This window comes from Heteronotia binoei, chromosome 3 (assembly GCF_032191835.1).
Source record: "Heteronotia binoei isolate CCM8104 ecotype False Entrance Well chromosome 3, APGP_CSIRO_Hbin_v1, whole genome shotgun sequence".
NCBI lineage: Eukaryota > Metazoa > Chordata > Lepidosauria > Squamata > Gekkonidae > Heteronotia > Heteronotia binoei.
This window is the reverse complement of record NC_083225.1, coordinates 67,634,953-67,649,538: the sequence shown is the minus strand read 5'-3', so window position 1 is coordinate 67,649,538 and position 14,586 is coordinate 67,634,953. Positions and strand designations below refer to the sequence as shown.

The window sequence follows — 14,586 nt, the reverse complement described above, 5'->3', positions numbered from 1 at the left end:
CTTCTGTAGTGTTTTGTATACACAATCGATGGAAAATCTTATCAGAGTATCACTTCCTTTTTGCTTATTTTTCCTCATTTTTCTGACATTTTGTATACAGATTTTTATTTACATTACAAGTACATCTCAGAACACAAGATTTTTTAAAAATTCTATAGTATGCTCTTTAACTTTTTAAAATAAAAAAGCATACCATAGACAGGGGTGGCCAAACTGTGGCTCAGGAGCCATATTGCGTGACTCTCCAAACCCCCACCAGCCTGCCAGCCAGCTTAGAGAACGCATTTCTCTCTTTAAATCACTTTGCCAAGCCAGTTGGCTGCTTGGAAAATGCATTTAAAGTAGAATTGCTTTCTTTCCATCTCTCCCTACCCTATCTATTTTCCTTCCTTCCCTCAAAAATCTGATGTTTATGTCTTGCAACTCTCAAACATCTGACATTTATTCTATATGGCTCTTATGTTAAACAAGTTTAGTCACCCCTGCCATAGACAATGCTGTGTGTGGTCACAATCTTACTAATAGTGCCAGTTTGTAGGTTGAACCATATTCATACAAACCATCAATCAAAGGTTTATTACAATCAAAGATAAGTGGCATGTAAAAAATTCTTACATTAGAATTAAAATTGGAGCTAAATGCAATGTATATAATAAATGTAAGCAGGGCTTTTTTTGAGCAGGAATGCACAGGAGCACAGTTCCAGCTGGCTTGGTGCCAGGGGTGTGGCCTAATATGCAAATGAGGTCCTGCTGAGCTTTTTCTACAAAAAGCCCTATGTGAAGTAATGGTGGTGTCAGGAAATGTGGCCTAATATAAAAATGAGTTCCTTCTGAGCTTTTTCTACAAAGAAAGCCCTGAATGTAAGTAAAATACATTGGTTAGAATAAGTACATTAAAACAGGATCAGCTGCTTAATTAAACATGCCAAGAGACACAAACAATATTGTGTTTTGATAATATGGTTGAACTTGTGTATTGGCAACTGTTAGTAAGATTGTGACCACTATGTGTTGTCTATGGTATCTAGTTGATTTTTTTGGAGCAGGAATTCCTTTGCATATTAAGCCACACCCCCTGATGTAACAGGAGTTCCTGATGCATATTAGCCAATCCTCCAAGAGCTTACAGGACTCTTAGTGCAGGGCCAACTGTAAGCTCTTGGAGGATTGGCTACATCAGGGGTGTGTGGCCTAATATGCAAAGAAGATTCTGCTACAAAAAAAGCCCTGGATGATTATAAAAAGTACAAAGGGTATATCATATAAATCTAAGCAAGGTTTTTTATTATTATTTTGTAGAGTATACAAGTGTATACTGTGGAGGTTTGAGCAAGTATTTTTGCAGTGTGTATTCATGTTTGTTTGTGCATTTAACTAAAAGGGCCGTTTTTCAGAAGTAGTGTCGCTCATTTTGTTTCCACCTATGGTAATCATGATTTTTTTCTTAATATTTATGTCTCACCACAAATGTATCTAATGTATCAGTTAACTGTTGTATTGTTAGGTAAATGTATTGTTAGCTAAACTGTTTTTTTCTTAGTAAAATAATATCTATTTAAATGCTTTTGGAGCCTTAGATTGTAGAAATCATGCAGTCTTTTATATGGAGACCATTTTCCGAGTCTAAATACATTGCCATGCTTCTTTATTAGTGATGTTTATAACTGGATGGCATTTCTCTATAACAGATTGTTCAATTTGTTGGCCACCTAAAATAGGACTCAGTGGCTTACATCATAAATATAGACTATTAATAATAAGAATTAAAACAACATTAAAATAATGAACTTTTCCTATCTCCATGGGATAACCATTGTGACCCCTATAAGGTGGTATTATCACCACCTAGGACATGCCCATTCCTTTAGGACTGGTTATTCCCAGTTTTTGTTTCAGGTTCCTATTGGAACACCTTGTGCTTCCACTTCTATAATTTCTTGTTATATTTTACTAATGTACAGGATCTATCTTTGGCATAAATTTCTTAAGTTTTTCTATTACTTGGTCAATATACCCATTCCTTGGTGCTAAGATTCTATCTATTTTACATTTGAAAATTTTCTAAGAGCTCAGAATTGAAATGGGGCTGAGGGCAGCCAGTTTAATATCTTCATACATGCCAATTGCTTACATTTGTGTGTGTTGCAGGGTGCAATGTCTGTTGACTCTATTACGGATCTTGATGACAGTCAGTCTCGACTGCTGGAAGCTCTGCAGCTATCATTACCAGCTGAAACCCAGAGCAAGAAAGAAAAGGCCAGGGACAAAAAACTAAGTCTAAACCCTATTTACAGGCAGGTTCCTCGGCTTGTAGACAGCTGTTGCCAGCATTTAGAAAAGCATGGTAAGTGTGTTTCAACTTGGTAATGGGAGGCATAACTTCGGTCAACCTAGATGTAACCAGAAGATTTGTTTCTATGTATTCACATAGCTTCCTGTTGACATGGAAAGTGGAGTTATATATGTATATTTTTAATCCGAAATGGACTGGAAGGAAGAGGAGAATGAAATCTTACCTCCACTCTGTGTTAAATCACTAACATTGTTTTTGAGCATCCCTCCCCACCCCCCAAACCTTTCTGATACTAGAAGGTATCTCCTTCCCACATGCTTCAATTTTGATTAAAAACAGACTACTTTACACATAGATGGAAGGACCTATGAATATATACACATAGATCTTCTCACATCTAGTTCAAACATCAGACTAGGGGTATGCATGCAGATCTTCCAGACAGGTATTTTGGGGGTATATTTCATAATCCTAAAGCTCTCCAGAATTTTTGGGGAAAACCAAAAAAAGAAATCCCCCCCCCCCCAAAAAAGAAACCTGGGAAGATCGGGGGGAAAGATGAGAGGCTATCCCTCCTCCCACTTCTTCTGCAGTCAATTAAAAGCAGGGTGGTTTTAAAAGACTGCAGAAAAGACAGGGGAAACAGCTGAGAGCCTGGGAAACTGCTCCCTGCCTATCAGCTGTTTCCCCTCACACACACATCTTCTGCAGTCCATTTAAACCAGGTGGGTGTGAGAGAAAAAAATACTGGGCCCTGTATATTAAGCCTGTGGATGTTCAAATGCATTGTGTGTTTGGTGTGGGGAAAGGGCTCTGATCAGATTCACAATTCCCATGGTTTAAAAAAGCCGTGAAAGCTGAGACACTGATAATATAAACATTTTTTGTGAATGCAAGGAATGTAATTCTCAGGCACACAGATACATTCACTTTTCTTCCACCATGTCCTCCATGAAGGAGACAGTAACTTGAATAAGTGCAATACTGAGTCAGTCTCTTCCAGGATCTTCGCTTTTTTGATCTGTGAGCCATCTTACCATTTTGATGCTCTCATCAGGAAGATGAAACTCAAGTTTCGTTGCATATGAGAGAACAATACTGTAAAATGGTCTTAGAGTTCCCTCTAGTGTCACCCTTGAACAGCTGCTGTAGAGTAGCTGAAAAACACCTCAGGTGAAAAAGACTCATAAGCTTCACTGAGATATTATTAACCAGATTCATATTTTTCTGAATTGTAAGCTTATTTCTTGGGAAGGGGAAGATTAATTTGTGTTAATTAATTTAGATATGATGTATCACAGTTATATACTTTGTTGTAGACTATAAATATGTGAAAATTTTATGCTGAAATAACTTGCAACAATCCATCAACGTTTCACCAAAGCTTAAATAATGAAATAAGGATTTGTTGTGTTTCTAGGTCTGCAGACAGTGGGAATATTCAGAGTTGGAAGCTCAAAAAAAAGAGTAAGGCAGGTGAGCCAGTATCTTGCAACATTTATGAGTTTTTTTCACACTTGAATGACACAAGTTTGTTGCCAGTCCTATTCAATCAAGTGAGGGTATCCTTCTTTGCTTAATAGATTTAGGTGGGTAACTGTGTTGGTCTGAAGCAATATAACATGCATGCACACAAAAGCTTATACCCAGAATTAAACTTTGTTGGTCTTAAAGGTTCCACTGGACTCAAACTTCATTTCTCTCTGAAATGAGATTTGCATATATTTGGCCAATGTGTTAATTGTGGGACAGAGGGAAATGTGTGAAATGAGAAGCACAGCAAGGTCTGGAAACAAATAGTTACTCTGATTAGTTACTCAAAATCAAGAAAGAATCAAATTTCAGATTTCAAGAGCTGCACTGAGCCCAAAGAGACAAGGATCAAGCATAAATCATTATATCTGGAAAAGCAGGAGTTACTATGGGAGACTATACTGATTATTTATCATCATTTCTAGGTCATTGCTTCAAGAACAGCACAAGAAGAAAGAAACTGAAATAATAAAAAGTTTACTTAGAAATACAAAACCTATCAATAAGACCTATTAATCAATAAAACATGAATCACTTGTAATGTAATTGAGAAAACAGATGTTAAGTCCTTATCAGGAATAGAGGTGTAGAGCAGCATCAAGAGAGATACCCAATCGCACAGCTCCAGCTTGAAAAGAGATACCTTCTACCTTACTAAAAGGAAAAAATAGCTGCAATCCTTTCTTTTAAATTGAAAAGCCTGGACTGACATTGCAGCAATTTTTTGCTTTGGATTCATATTGTAATTTGGTAGCATTGCCAGAATTTACAGGCATCTTTGTATACTGCAAAATCTTAATGAGAATTCAATCTTTGGCATCCTATCAAATATACCAAACCAAATATTCACAGTGAACCCAATCAGAGTTCTATCTTGTTTTTTTGATGGTGTGACTACAACTAGATGAGGATGAATGATTCAGACAGATATCTTTGAGACTTATTAAACTTAATTCTCATCCAGTTGTAGTCACACCATTAAAATACTAAGATGCAGTTCTGATTCACTGTGACTGCCTTCATCAATATTATCACTTGTGTTGCAATGGACGGAGTGATATGGCACAGGGCTTTTCTCCTTTATGATGTTTTTTTCAAGTGTTGCTCTTTATTAGATAAAAGGCTTGGCATGTATGTAACTGTTAACTAAAAATGACCTCTTTTTTTTAGTTACGTGAAGAGTTTGACCGTGGCATAGATGTCATGCTGGACGAGGAACACAGCATCCATGATGTGGCTGCTTTATTAAAAGAATTTCTTCGTGACATGCCTGATCCACTGCTGACGAGAGAACTTTATACTCCTTTCATCAATACTCTCTGTGAGCAATGGCAGCCTTCTTTATTTTTACTTTCACCAATAAAATGCACATTCCTCAGTGGAAACCCTAAACCAGTTACATCATTCTCCTTTCCTTCCCTAGAACCCTGTGAGTTTAGACTGAGAGTGTGTGACTAGCCCCAGGTCACCCAGCAAACTTACATGGCAGAGTGGGGATTCAAACTTGACTGTCCCATATCTTAGTCCAACACTCTAACCACTATATGATACTGGCTCTCTAATCAGGGCCATAGCCAGGATTTTTTATTTAGTGGGGTACATAGCCAGGTTTCTTCATTTAGGAGGACAGGGCAGTGTAACACATTGAGGACACAATTCAGCCTTGAGAGAGAAAAAGACAGAAGGAGAGAGAGAAACAGAGGTGGAAAAAAGCAAATAGATGGGGAGAGGAGACAAAAATTTGTCTTTTTAATCTCTTCTCCAAGCCAAGATGGCTTGTGCAGTGGCAGGGGCAGTGCTTGGAGAACGCATTTAAAGTAAAAGTTAAATGCATTCTCCAGCCCCCCACCACTGCACAGGCAAGCTTGGCTTATGGAAGAGATTAAAGAGACAAATGTGTTCTCCAAGCTAAGCCAGCCTGCATGCAATGGGAGTAGACTTGGAAAATGCATTTAACTTTAGAAGAAGAAGAAGAAGAATTGCAGATTTGTACCCGGCCCTTCTCTCTGAATCAGAGACTCAGAGCGGCTTACAATCTCCTTTATCTTCCTCTCCCACAACAGATACCCTGTGAGGTGGGTGGGGCTGAGAGAGCTCTCACAGCAGCTGCCCTTTCAAGGACAGCTTTGAGATAGCTATGGCTGACCCAAGGCCATTCCAGCAGGTACAAGTGGAGGAGTGGGGAACCAAACCCGGTTCTCCCAGATAAGAATCCACGCACTTAACCACTACACCAAACTGGCTCTTAAATGCATTTTCCAAGCCCCACTCCCTGCTGTGCAGGCTGGCTTGACGTGGGTAAGAAATTTGTCTCTTTAAATCCCTTCGAGACAAGCTGGCCCGCACCGCAAGAATAGTCAAGAATTGGAGAACACATTTAAAGTTAGATGTGCTCTCCAACCCCCCCCCCCCCCAGCTGAGTTGGCCAACTTGTCTTGGAGAAAGAATTTAAAGAAACAAATGCCTTCTTCAAGTTAAGCTGGCCCACACAGGGGCAGCTCCCCCACATCCATCTCTGGCACATGCACACACCCAATGGCATGGCCACAGGAGGCCCATGAGGGGCACTGGGCCATGTTTTCAAGGGGGACAAAAGAGAGCATGTGTGGCCTCCATCCATGGCTCCCACATGCCGGGCCCCATACACACACTCACATACACACTGACTGTGCTTCAAAGGAGTGTGAGAACGTGGAAGTCAGGGTGGTTTATGGTGAGGACAGGACCCTGGGGGGGGGCCTACCATAGCTACTGGCCCATCTCTAATGCCTGCATTTAATGTAAAAGCTCTATGAACAGCTTACAAGATTTTTTCCTAACATCTTCTGTTCTAAATGTGTGTGGTGCTCCCTGTCTTTATTAAGAACATTGTGTTTTTGAAATTGAGATGGATTCTTAAATTTTAATATGACTCCTCCCTGAGAATAGCATTGGACAAATAGGCTTGTGTGGTCATATTTTTCTTTTTTGTTGCAGTATTAGAGCCCCATGAACAACTGAGCACTCTGCAGCTTCTTATTTATCTTCTACCTCCTTGCAACTGTGATACTTTGCATAGACTCCTCCAGTTCCTTGCCACTGTGGCTAGCCATGCAGAGGACAGAATAGATCAAGACAGCCAGGAGGTAAAATCTTAACATTTCTATCTTCAAAACATTATGTCCTTTTCTGTAAACTTGACTGGTTCTGTACCTTTGCTTATTTTGCAATATAATCTTTGTCTCTTTTGTTGTATAAAATTACAAAGCAAAAAAACCAAAAACTTGCAGTCTGAAGTAAGATAGGTATTCGTTGCACAGTGAAAAGATATTCCTAGAAACGGAAAACTTTTACATTAAAATATATTTCAACTACAGGTAGAAGAAAGGGTTTATGGGTTAGATCACATACAAAATTTAAATGGACTGTGTGGATTTCTATCAGAGAAATCTTCTATAGAATGCTGATGATAAAAATAAGTAAAATGTCACTGAATTATCTAAAAGTCAGCCATTGGTTTTCTAGTGGGTTAACTCAGTTCATTCCCCTTTAATCCTCCTCCTCATGTAAAACAACTTTGAAAAGCATTTTGAAATATTGTTGTGCAAATGATGTTATTTTAATCAATATTCTGATTGAGTTTCATTTTCCAACAGTTATTCCTGCTTCATTGAGTAACTGTATGCTGCTAATGCATATTGAATTCCAGGATCTAAAGTAGAGGTGACAAATTCATTTGTTACAAGGGCCAGAACCGATACAAATGTCATTTTGTTGCGCCAGGCCATGTCTGCCATTAAATGTAACGCCAGGTACCAGCGATATAAACTTTATAAAGGTGATTACAGTTGCTTTAGTCTAACGGGTTGGAGCAGATCCGAATCTGAAATCACTCCACTCTCCCATGTATAGGGTGGATACTCACATCTAGCTGTATCTGAAAAAGTGTGCAGTGACTCACAAAAGCTCATGTCTTGCCTCTGATTTGATCTTCTCAACTTTAAAGGGGAAGTTAGTCTAAATGACCCATAGCCACCTGTGCACTTAACTGTTCACCTTCAAATTCCCCAAACCCTCGAGTTGCCTTCTGGATTTATATATCTGGGGGCAGGGGGGTTGTGGAAGGTTACAATGATTGCTTTCTTTAAAATAAACAGTTTTATAGATTCCCAACTATGTCTTGTGCTTTAAAAATAGTGGGTCAATTGATGTCATATACAGTTTTCTGGGGTTTTTATGGTTCAATGAGGCACATTTTTTACCCCAATTCCAAATGTATCTCTCCGTTGTCCTGCATTTTTGAAGAAAGTTATTCATGATTTCTTTCATCGTATGCCATGACTGAGAGAGCTATCAGGTTTCCAATACTTTTTGCTGTAATGCAGAGTCAAATTACCTTTATGCTGAGGTAGTATAGCTGGGTTTTTTCCCTGGGAGGGATAAGGAGCCCTAAATGTATTTTTAAATATTTAGCCATCTACATCCAGTCATTAAACAATGCCATCCAATCCAAATGTTCTAATACCTAATCAGGATCTTTTTGAAACAAAATACAATCCCAGATGGACCCAAAGAAATCTAGTTTTTTAAAAAAAACCCTCTTCAGAATAAGATGAAATAATTCCTTTTAATTCTTCTTTTCCCCTTATCCAAAGGCATCTCTCTCATTTCCTTTCTTTTAATCTGCATATGTGTGACCCATACTAATCAGTTCTCAAAGTAAATAGCAGAGCAAGATGATGCCAGTGTAAATTGTACTTGTCAGATGAATTCTTCCTTCCTCTTATGCAACTGCCTTATACTGAATCAGACCCCTGGTCCATTAAAGTCCGTATTGTCTACTCAGACTGGCAGCAGCTCTCCTTGATCTCAGATCTTTCCCATCACCTGCTGCCAGACCCTTTTAACTGGAAATGCCAGGGCCCGAATCTGGGACCTTATGCATGCCAAGCAGATGCTCTACCACTGAACCACTGATATAAACAAGATGGGAAGCCTAATCAGGGGAGGGACGGTGGGTCAATGGTAGAGCATCTGCTTGGTAAGCAGAAGGACCCAGGTTCAATCCCTGGCATCTCCAAAAAGGGTCCAGGCAAGTAGGCGTGAAAATCCTCAGCTTGAGACCCTGGAGAGCCGCTGCCAGTCTGAGAAGATAATACTGACTTTGACGGACCAAGGGTCTGATTCAGTATAAGGCAGCTTCATATGTCCTTCAAGCGTTACTAAAGAGAAGAGGAGGTAAAAATAATTTCAACAATGCAAACAAGTTAAAATGTCATTTACAAATAAGAGCGAGCGACTTTCTCTGGAGTAGAGCTCACCTCACCTTCTCCTTCCAAGATCCTCCAGCACCAACTGCACCAAAGGAAAAAGAGGTGGTAGCAAGGGAAGAAACCTGATCTTGGATAATGACAATAAACAGCAAGGTCAGGCCTGGCGCTGAGGTTTCCAGCACCCCAGGCCGAAATTTGCCCCCCGCCCCCTCCTTTTTTTTCTTTTTAAAAAACTTTACAGTGACGTCATGCGCTTGCTCCCTGCCCCCCTGATCTTGCTGAGGTTTATAAAGCCTCAGCAAGAGCGGCAAGACAGCGGGCATGCTCAGAGCCACTGGCTCTAAGCGCTCTCACTCCCCGCCCCCCAATCTTGCAGAGGCTTGCAAAGCCTTGGCAAGAGCGGCAAGACAGTGGGTGCTTCCCCCCCTTCCCTTCACAGCACTGCTTTGCAGCGCCGTGCTCCATAGCCCACCCCCCAGGCTGATCCTAACCCCCCACACCCTCCTTCTGTTGCAGCGCTGCAAGCCAGGCCGCACTCGCCCCTCCTTGTGGTGCCGCCACCAAGGCTGGTCCTTACCAGCTTCAATGTGGCTGTGCACGGCTTCTAAGCCTTTGAAGGGTCCGTGGGAGGAGAGTTTGCTCCCCCTCCTTCCTGGAAGCAGAATTGTGGGGGAGCGAACTCTCCTATCGCAGGATCTTCAAAGGCTTAGAAGCCACGCATAGCCACATTGAAGGTGGTAAGGACCAGCCTAGGCTGAAGGGTGGTGAGCAGAGTGCGGCACTGGCTTCCAGCGCTGCAAAGGGAGAGAGGAGGGCAGCGGCGGGGGGGGGGGGCACCTGCAGCTGATCATGCCAGAGGGAGGGAGGTGCCCTTGTGGGAGCCAGCGCCCTAGGCCATCACCTAGTTCGCTGACTCCCACGCGCCGACCCTGAGCAAGGCAGGGAGGGAGGGGAGCTGTACCAATCAAACTTGCCCAGACACCACAGCCCCCTCTCACAAGCACCATTTCATGCTGCATTGCAAAATGAGAGAACCTTACTAGGCATTATAGTTGGAAGAGAAGCAAGCAGAGCCCACAGGGGTATTAGCATTCCCAGCTTTCCAAACAAGTGTACTACAGAAGTACTTAGGACTTTGAGGGGAGTCTGGGGCCTCCAATCAAGGCAGTCCCGCCTGCTTCCAGGTGATTTGCACACAGCTTCAGATGGAAAGAGTCTTCTCCCAACACTGATCATAAACCCATGGCCTTAAGCCCTCTCACCTTGCACCCAAGGAAGCCAGCAGAGGAATCAGTTTTAAAGACAGCTACAAGAAAGTCCCGATCCTGTGGAAGCCTTACTCCCATCCCTCCCTCCTTCTCTTTCTATATCTCTCTTTTTCTCCCCCCTCCTTCCTTCCAATCTCAGTCAGTTGTACGAAAGAATAGGGGGGGGGGGAGACCTCATCCAGTGGAGGGAAGGAGGCTTGGCTTTGTCTCTCTGCACAATTGAGGGAGAAGGGCAAAAGCGAACTGCATAGCAGCCCCAGGGAAGAAAGCAGTAGAGAGCCAGTTGCTCTCAAGCCAAATATGAGCCTTGCAGAGGCCAGTTCCATCCTGAGGGCTGTATGTTTGACCCCCCCCCCCCAAATCAAAAGCAACGAGCTTGATTCTATGATTATGAATCCAGTCCAATTTCTGTAGTTTTTGTAGTTCTGGGATTTCTAGGTCACACTTCTATTACTAAAGTTGAGCTTTAGCAAGGGTTGTAATGGTTTATAATCTCAGAGTTCACAGCCATCTACAAATATTTAACCAAGTTTGGAGACATGTGGCTGATCAGTCGTTTTAACACATTACTTTTTTCCTTTTGTGAGTGGCTGCGTTCTGTAGCACAGTTTGCCATGATGTCACACCCTGCACTATCTTTATGACTTACCTTCCAGGCTGGAATCCAAAACCTTGGTTTGAAAAGGGTTTTGGAGTGTGGTATCTGAAATGTGAGTTGTTGTTTCAGACATCATGGTTAGTACTAAACAAGATACAAAGAGGAGGCCAGATGCAAAAGGAGAAGAATTAGTCTGCAGTCTATGACTTGTTCATGATTCAGTTTGAAGTGGCAGTTTCTATCAATTCCCCTGTGTAGCTCCTTGATGTCATGCTTCATGGTCCCCTATCTGCCAGGAGCAAAGCTTTGTGGAGATCAGTGGCCTGAAGGGAGAAGACAAATCTAGTCCTGTGACTGAAGGGGATATCTTTATTGAGTCATAATGTTCATTGGTGCAAAACAAAAAAAAGGAAAGGAATGTATTGTGATAGTTTTTTTCTTGTTTACATGACTGCCAGACCCAAGACAGCTCCATTTGGAACTTTACATATTGGACTAGCAAACAAGCTTAAGAGTTTTCTGTTTCAGCAACACAATTCCCAGTTAGCACTTTTGCTAGAATAGAAACTTGCAACATGATGCAGCAATCGGTGATCTTATGCAGTGTTGTCTGGCTACTGAGAAACAGTCATGGCAAAGCTGTTTACTATATTTTTGAATGACCAGTATAACACACTTATTGCCTTTTGTGTTGATCATCCTCAGGCATTCTAACCCAGCCCAATTGTAAGCTCAGAGACAGGCTAAACATGTCTTGCCCTGTTGGGAATGAATTTTGAATGTTTTTTATTTTATTTTTTTTTTACTGCAGGTAGTTCAAACAATTTAGGGAATGCTGGGCCTTAATCTGGTTAACCAAGAAATGCACGACGTTCTAAGTAGTCATTGCTAGAACAAAGGTCCAATTCTTTTGTTTTTGTTTCTAGATTCCTGGCAATAAAATGACATCGCTTAACCTAGCCACTATATTTGGGCCTAATTTGTTGCACAAGCAGAAGACAACAGACAAAGAATTCACGGTTCAGAGCAGTGCTCGTGCTGAGGAGAGCACGGCAATAATTGCTGTGGTACAAAAGATGATAGAAAACTATGAAATTCTTTTCATGGTAAGTAGAAACATGCTCTTTTTTATTGGCTTTGATATTACTATCCCACCTGTCCAGAAACCCCAAATCATGTTTAGCAGGGGTGGCCAACGGTAGCTCTCCAGATGTTTTTTCTACAACTTCCATCAGCCTCAGCCAGCATGACCAATGGTTGGGGCTGATGGGAGTTGTAGGCAAAAAACATCTGGAGAGCCACCGTTGGCCACCCCTGATGTATAGCCAATGATTTAAGACAAAAAAGGTTAACTCCTTCAGTATTTAAAATACAAAGTACTCTACAACACCTACAAAGGCACAATGTAAAACTCTTAAAAGCTCTTAACATTAGCATGGTCCTGAATGCCCGGTGCAATATCTCTAAGGAAGTTCTAGATACGTTGTCCATTGGCAACAGGAACATAGGCTGTAAAGATGATGCACAGCCTAACAGACTGGGTCAGACAAATGGAGAACACTGTCAGAAGGGCTTCTGGAAGTATCTTGAGTGGCTGTGTGCGCTCATATAGAAGGAGCAAGGTTCTCATTTGGGTGTGAATTGTAATACAATACAGCATGTAATACAAGAGAGTGAATCAAAGTAACTGCAGGAGTTACATACAGCCTTTCCACACAGGCCTGCAATGATTCAGTCTGGATCATGAACAATAGTTCAATAAAAAGAAGGCATTCTTTTACATTTCATAAACGTACAAAACAATATACTTTTGAGTTTTGCTTTACACACAATAGTTGTATGTTTTCATAGCATAAGAACAAAGCAGGTGCCCTGCTGGATCTTGACCAGTGCTCTGTCTAGTTCAGCATTCCATTTCATAGAATGGGCAGCCAGGTTACTCTGAAAGGCTATTGGCCCTGCTGTGGCTCATAGCACTGGTGTTCGGAGGTTCATTTCCTCTGCATGTAGAGGTTCCCTTTAGTAACTTTTTCCAGTAGCTGTTGACTAACCTCACCTCTATGAATTGATCTAAACTCATGGAATATGTTTATATTTGTTGATATTACATATTTTGTTTTCAGACAAACAGGAAAAAATGCTTAGTGTGTTTTTACATTGTTTCAAAATGTTCAAACGCAGTGTATCTCAAAGAAAAACTGGGATTAACATAGGATATTTTATCGGAAGTTTCATTCTGCTGTCCCAGTCTTGCTTCCAATTTGAAGTTAAATTTAAAACGGTACTCTTTCTTTCCCTCTTTTAAAAGCATTTTGAAGGCCAAGTTTGGCAGGCCAAGCCAAGTGACAGAGGAATTATATGCAGTTTCAAATGCTGTGTTTATCATTAGAGAGTACTATTGATGTGTGTCAGTTTGACAGCAGATATATATTGTGGGGAAATAGTGACTCTTCCTGCTAGTGCCAGTGTTTACCAATTGGAGTCTTTCAGTGGGTGAGGTTCAAAATCTCTGTCCCAAGTCATTTCAGCATATTGGCATCAAGCTGCTTGTGCTTATTGTGTTTCATTTTAAATAAATTTCCACAAGGTGTTGTTTTTATCATACTTTAACGTTCTGTCTGGAACGCTACAAGGCTAATAACTCTCTAAATTGGCACCACATATTTGTTGCTCTGTGTGTGTGTGTGTGTGTGTGAATAACTGATTTCATTGTATCATACTCTGATACTTCCCTGTTGTATATCAGCAAATTGTTTTCAAACCCTGAGGAATAGGAAGAGGCCATGACTGCTGTTTATACTTAAGAGTTTGACATTTGTACTACTTTCAAATAGAGAAACCTTTGGATGAGAGCATGCAGCCACAGCATAAACTGAATGCAGTGCTGCCAAGTTTTCTCTTGCTCCTCAAGCTGTTACTAGCTTCAGCACTGAAACTAGAGCAAGAGCTGCAAAATAAAATCCAGTAGAACAGAATGTAATATTTGGCCTATTGCGCAGGTTTATTGTAAGGTCAGCATGGTTCCGTTTTTTCAGAAGGAATATTACTAGGTATTGTTTGTATTTCTTAAATGAATTATCACCAGAAATCTGCTAGTAATTTTAGCATATTAGTAAAGAGTCAAACCTCAATATTCTACTTTTGAAAAAGCTGCACAAGGAATAAATGCACACCACAGGTAAATTCTAAGGATCGGGCCTTGGATTCAGCAGGAGCTCACAGGAGCATAGCTCCTGAACCTTTCTGACAGTTCCACCTCCTCCTTCCCACCTTATCCATTGAATAGTAGGTGCAGCTGCATAACAATCCCTGGATGAGCTTCACCACCTTTTCTTCTACAAAACGATACCTGCGAAGGATCAAACCCCAGAGCATCACATGTAGTTCCTCCCCTGTGATTCTCTCCTTGTATCTGTTTATAAACCAGAACCATAGAGACTACCCATCTCCTACTAGTCCACTAACTGATGTCTGTTGTTTTATTATTGTATTGGTTTTAATCTGTTTTTAATGACATCATGTTGTACACCGCCCTGAGCCCTGTCTTTTCAGGAAAGGACAGTTGATAATAGAATTTAATAAACAAACAAACAATGTATTAAAATATTTGACCCCTATTTATATTCTGTTGGAGGAAAGC

The 14,586-nt window shown here is 41.0% G+C and overlaps 1 protein-coding gene across 2 annotated transcripts in view; it reads left to right on the top strand.

The window, feature by feature from the left end:
- Window positions 1–14,586, top strand: part of ARHGAP6 (Rho GTPase activating protein 6) — a 331,686-nt gene that overhangs the window by 301,543 nt on the left and 15,557 nt on the right. For both annotated transcript variants that reach the window (XM_060233959.1, XM_060233960.1), the window contains exons 5-9: window positions 2,151–2,346; window positions 3,716–3,771; window positions 4,999–5,149; window positions 6,805–6,953; window positions 11,873–12,052. In XM_060233959.1, the coding sequence (XP_060089942.1) occupies window positions 2,151–2,346; window positions 3,716–3,771; window positions 4,999–5,149; window positions 6,805–6,953; window positions 11,873–12,052 (732 nt within the window). The remainder of the gene's footprint in view (window positions 1–2,150; window positions 2,347–3,715; window positions 3,772–4,998; window positions 5,150–6,804; window positions 6,954–11,872; window positions 12,053–14,586) is intronic.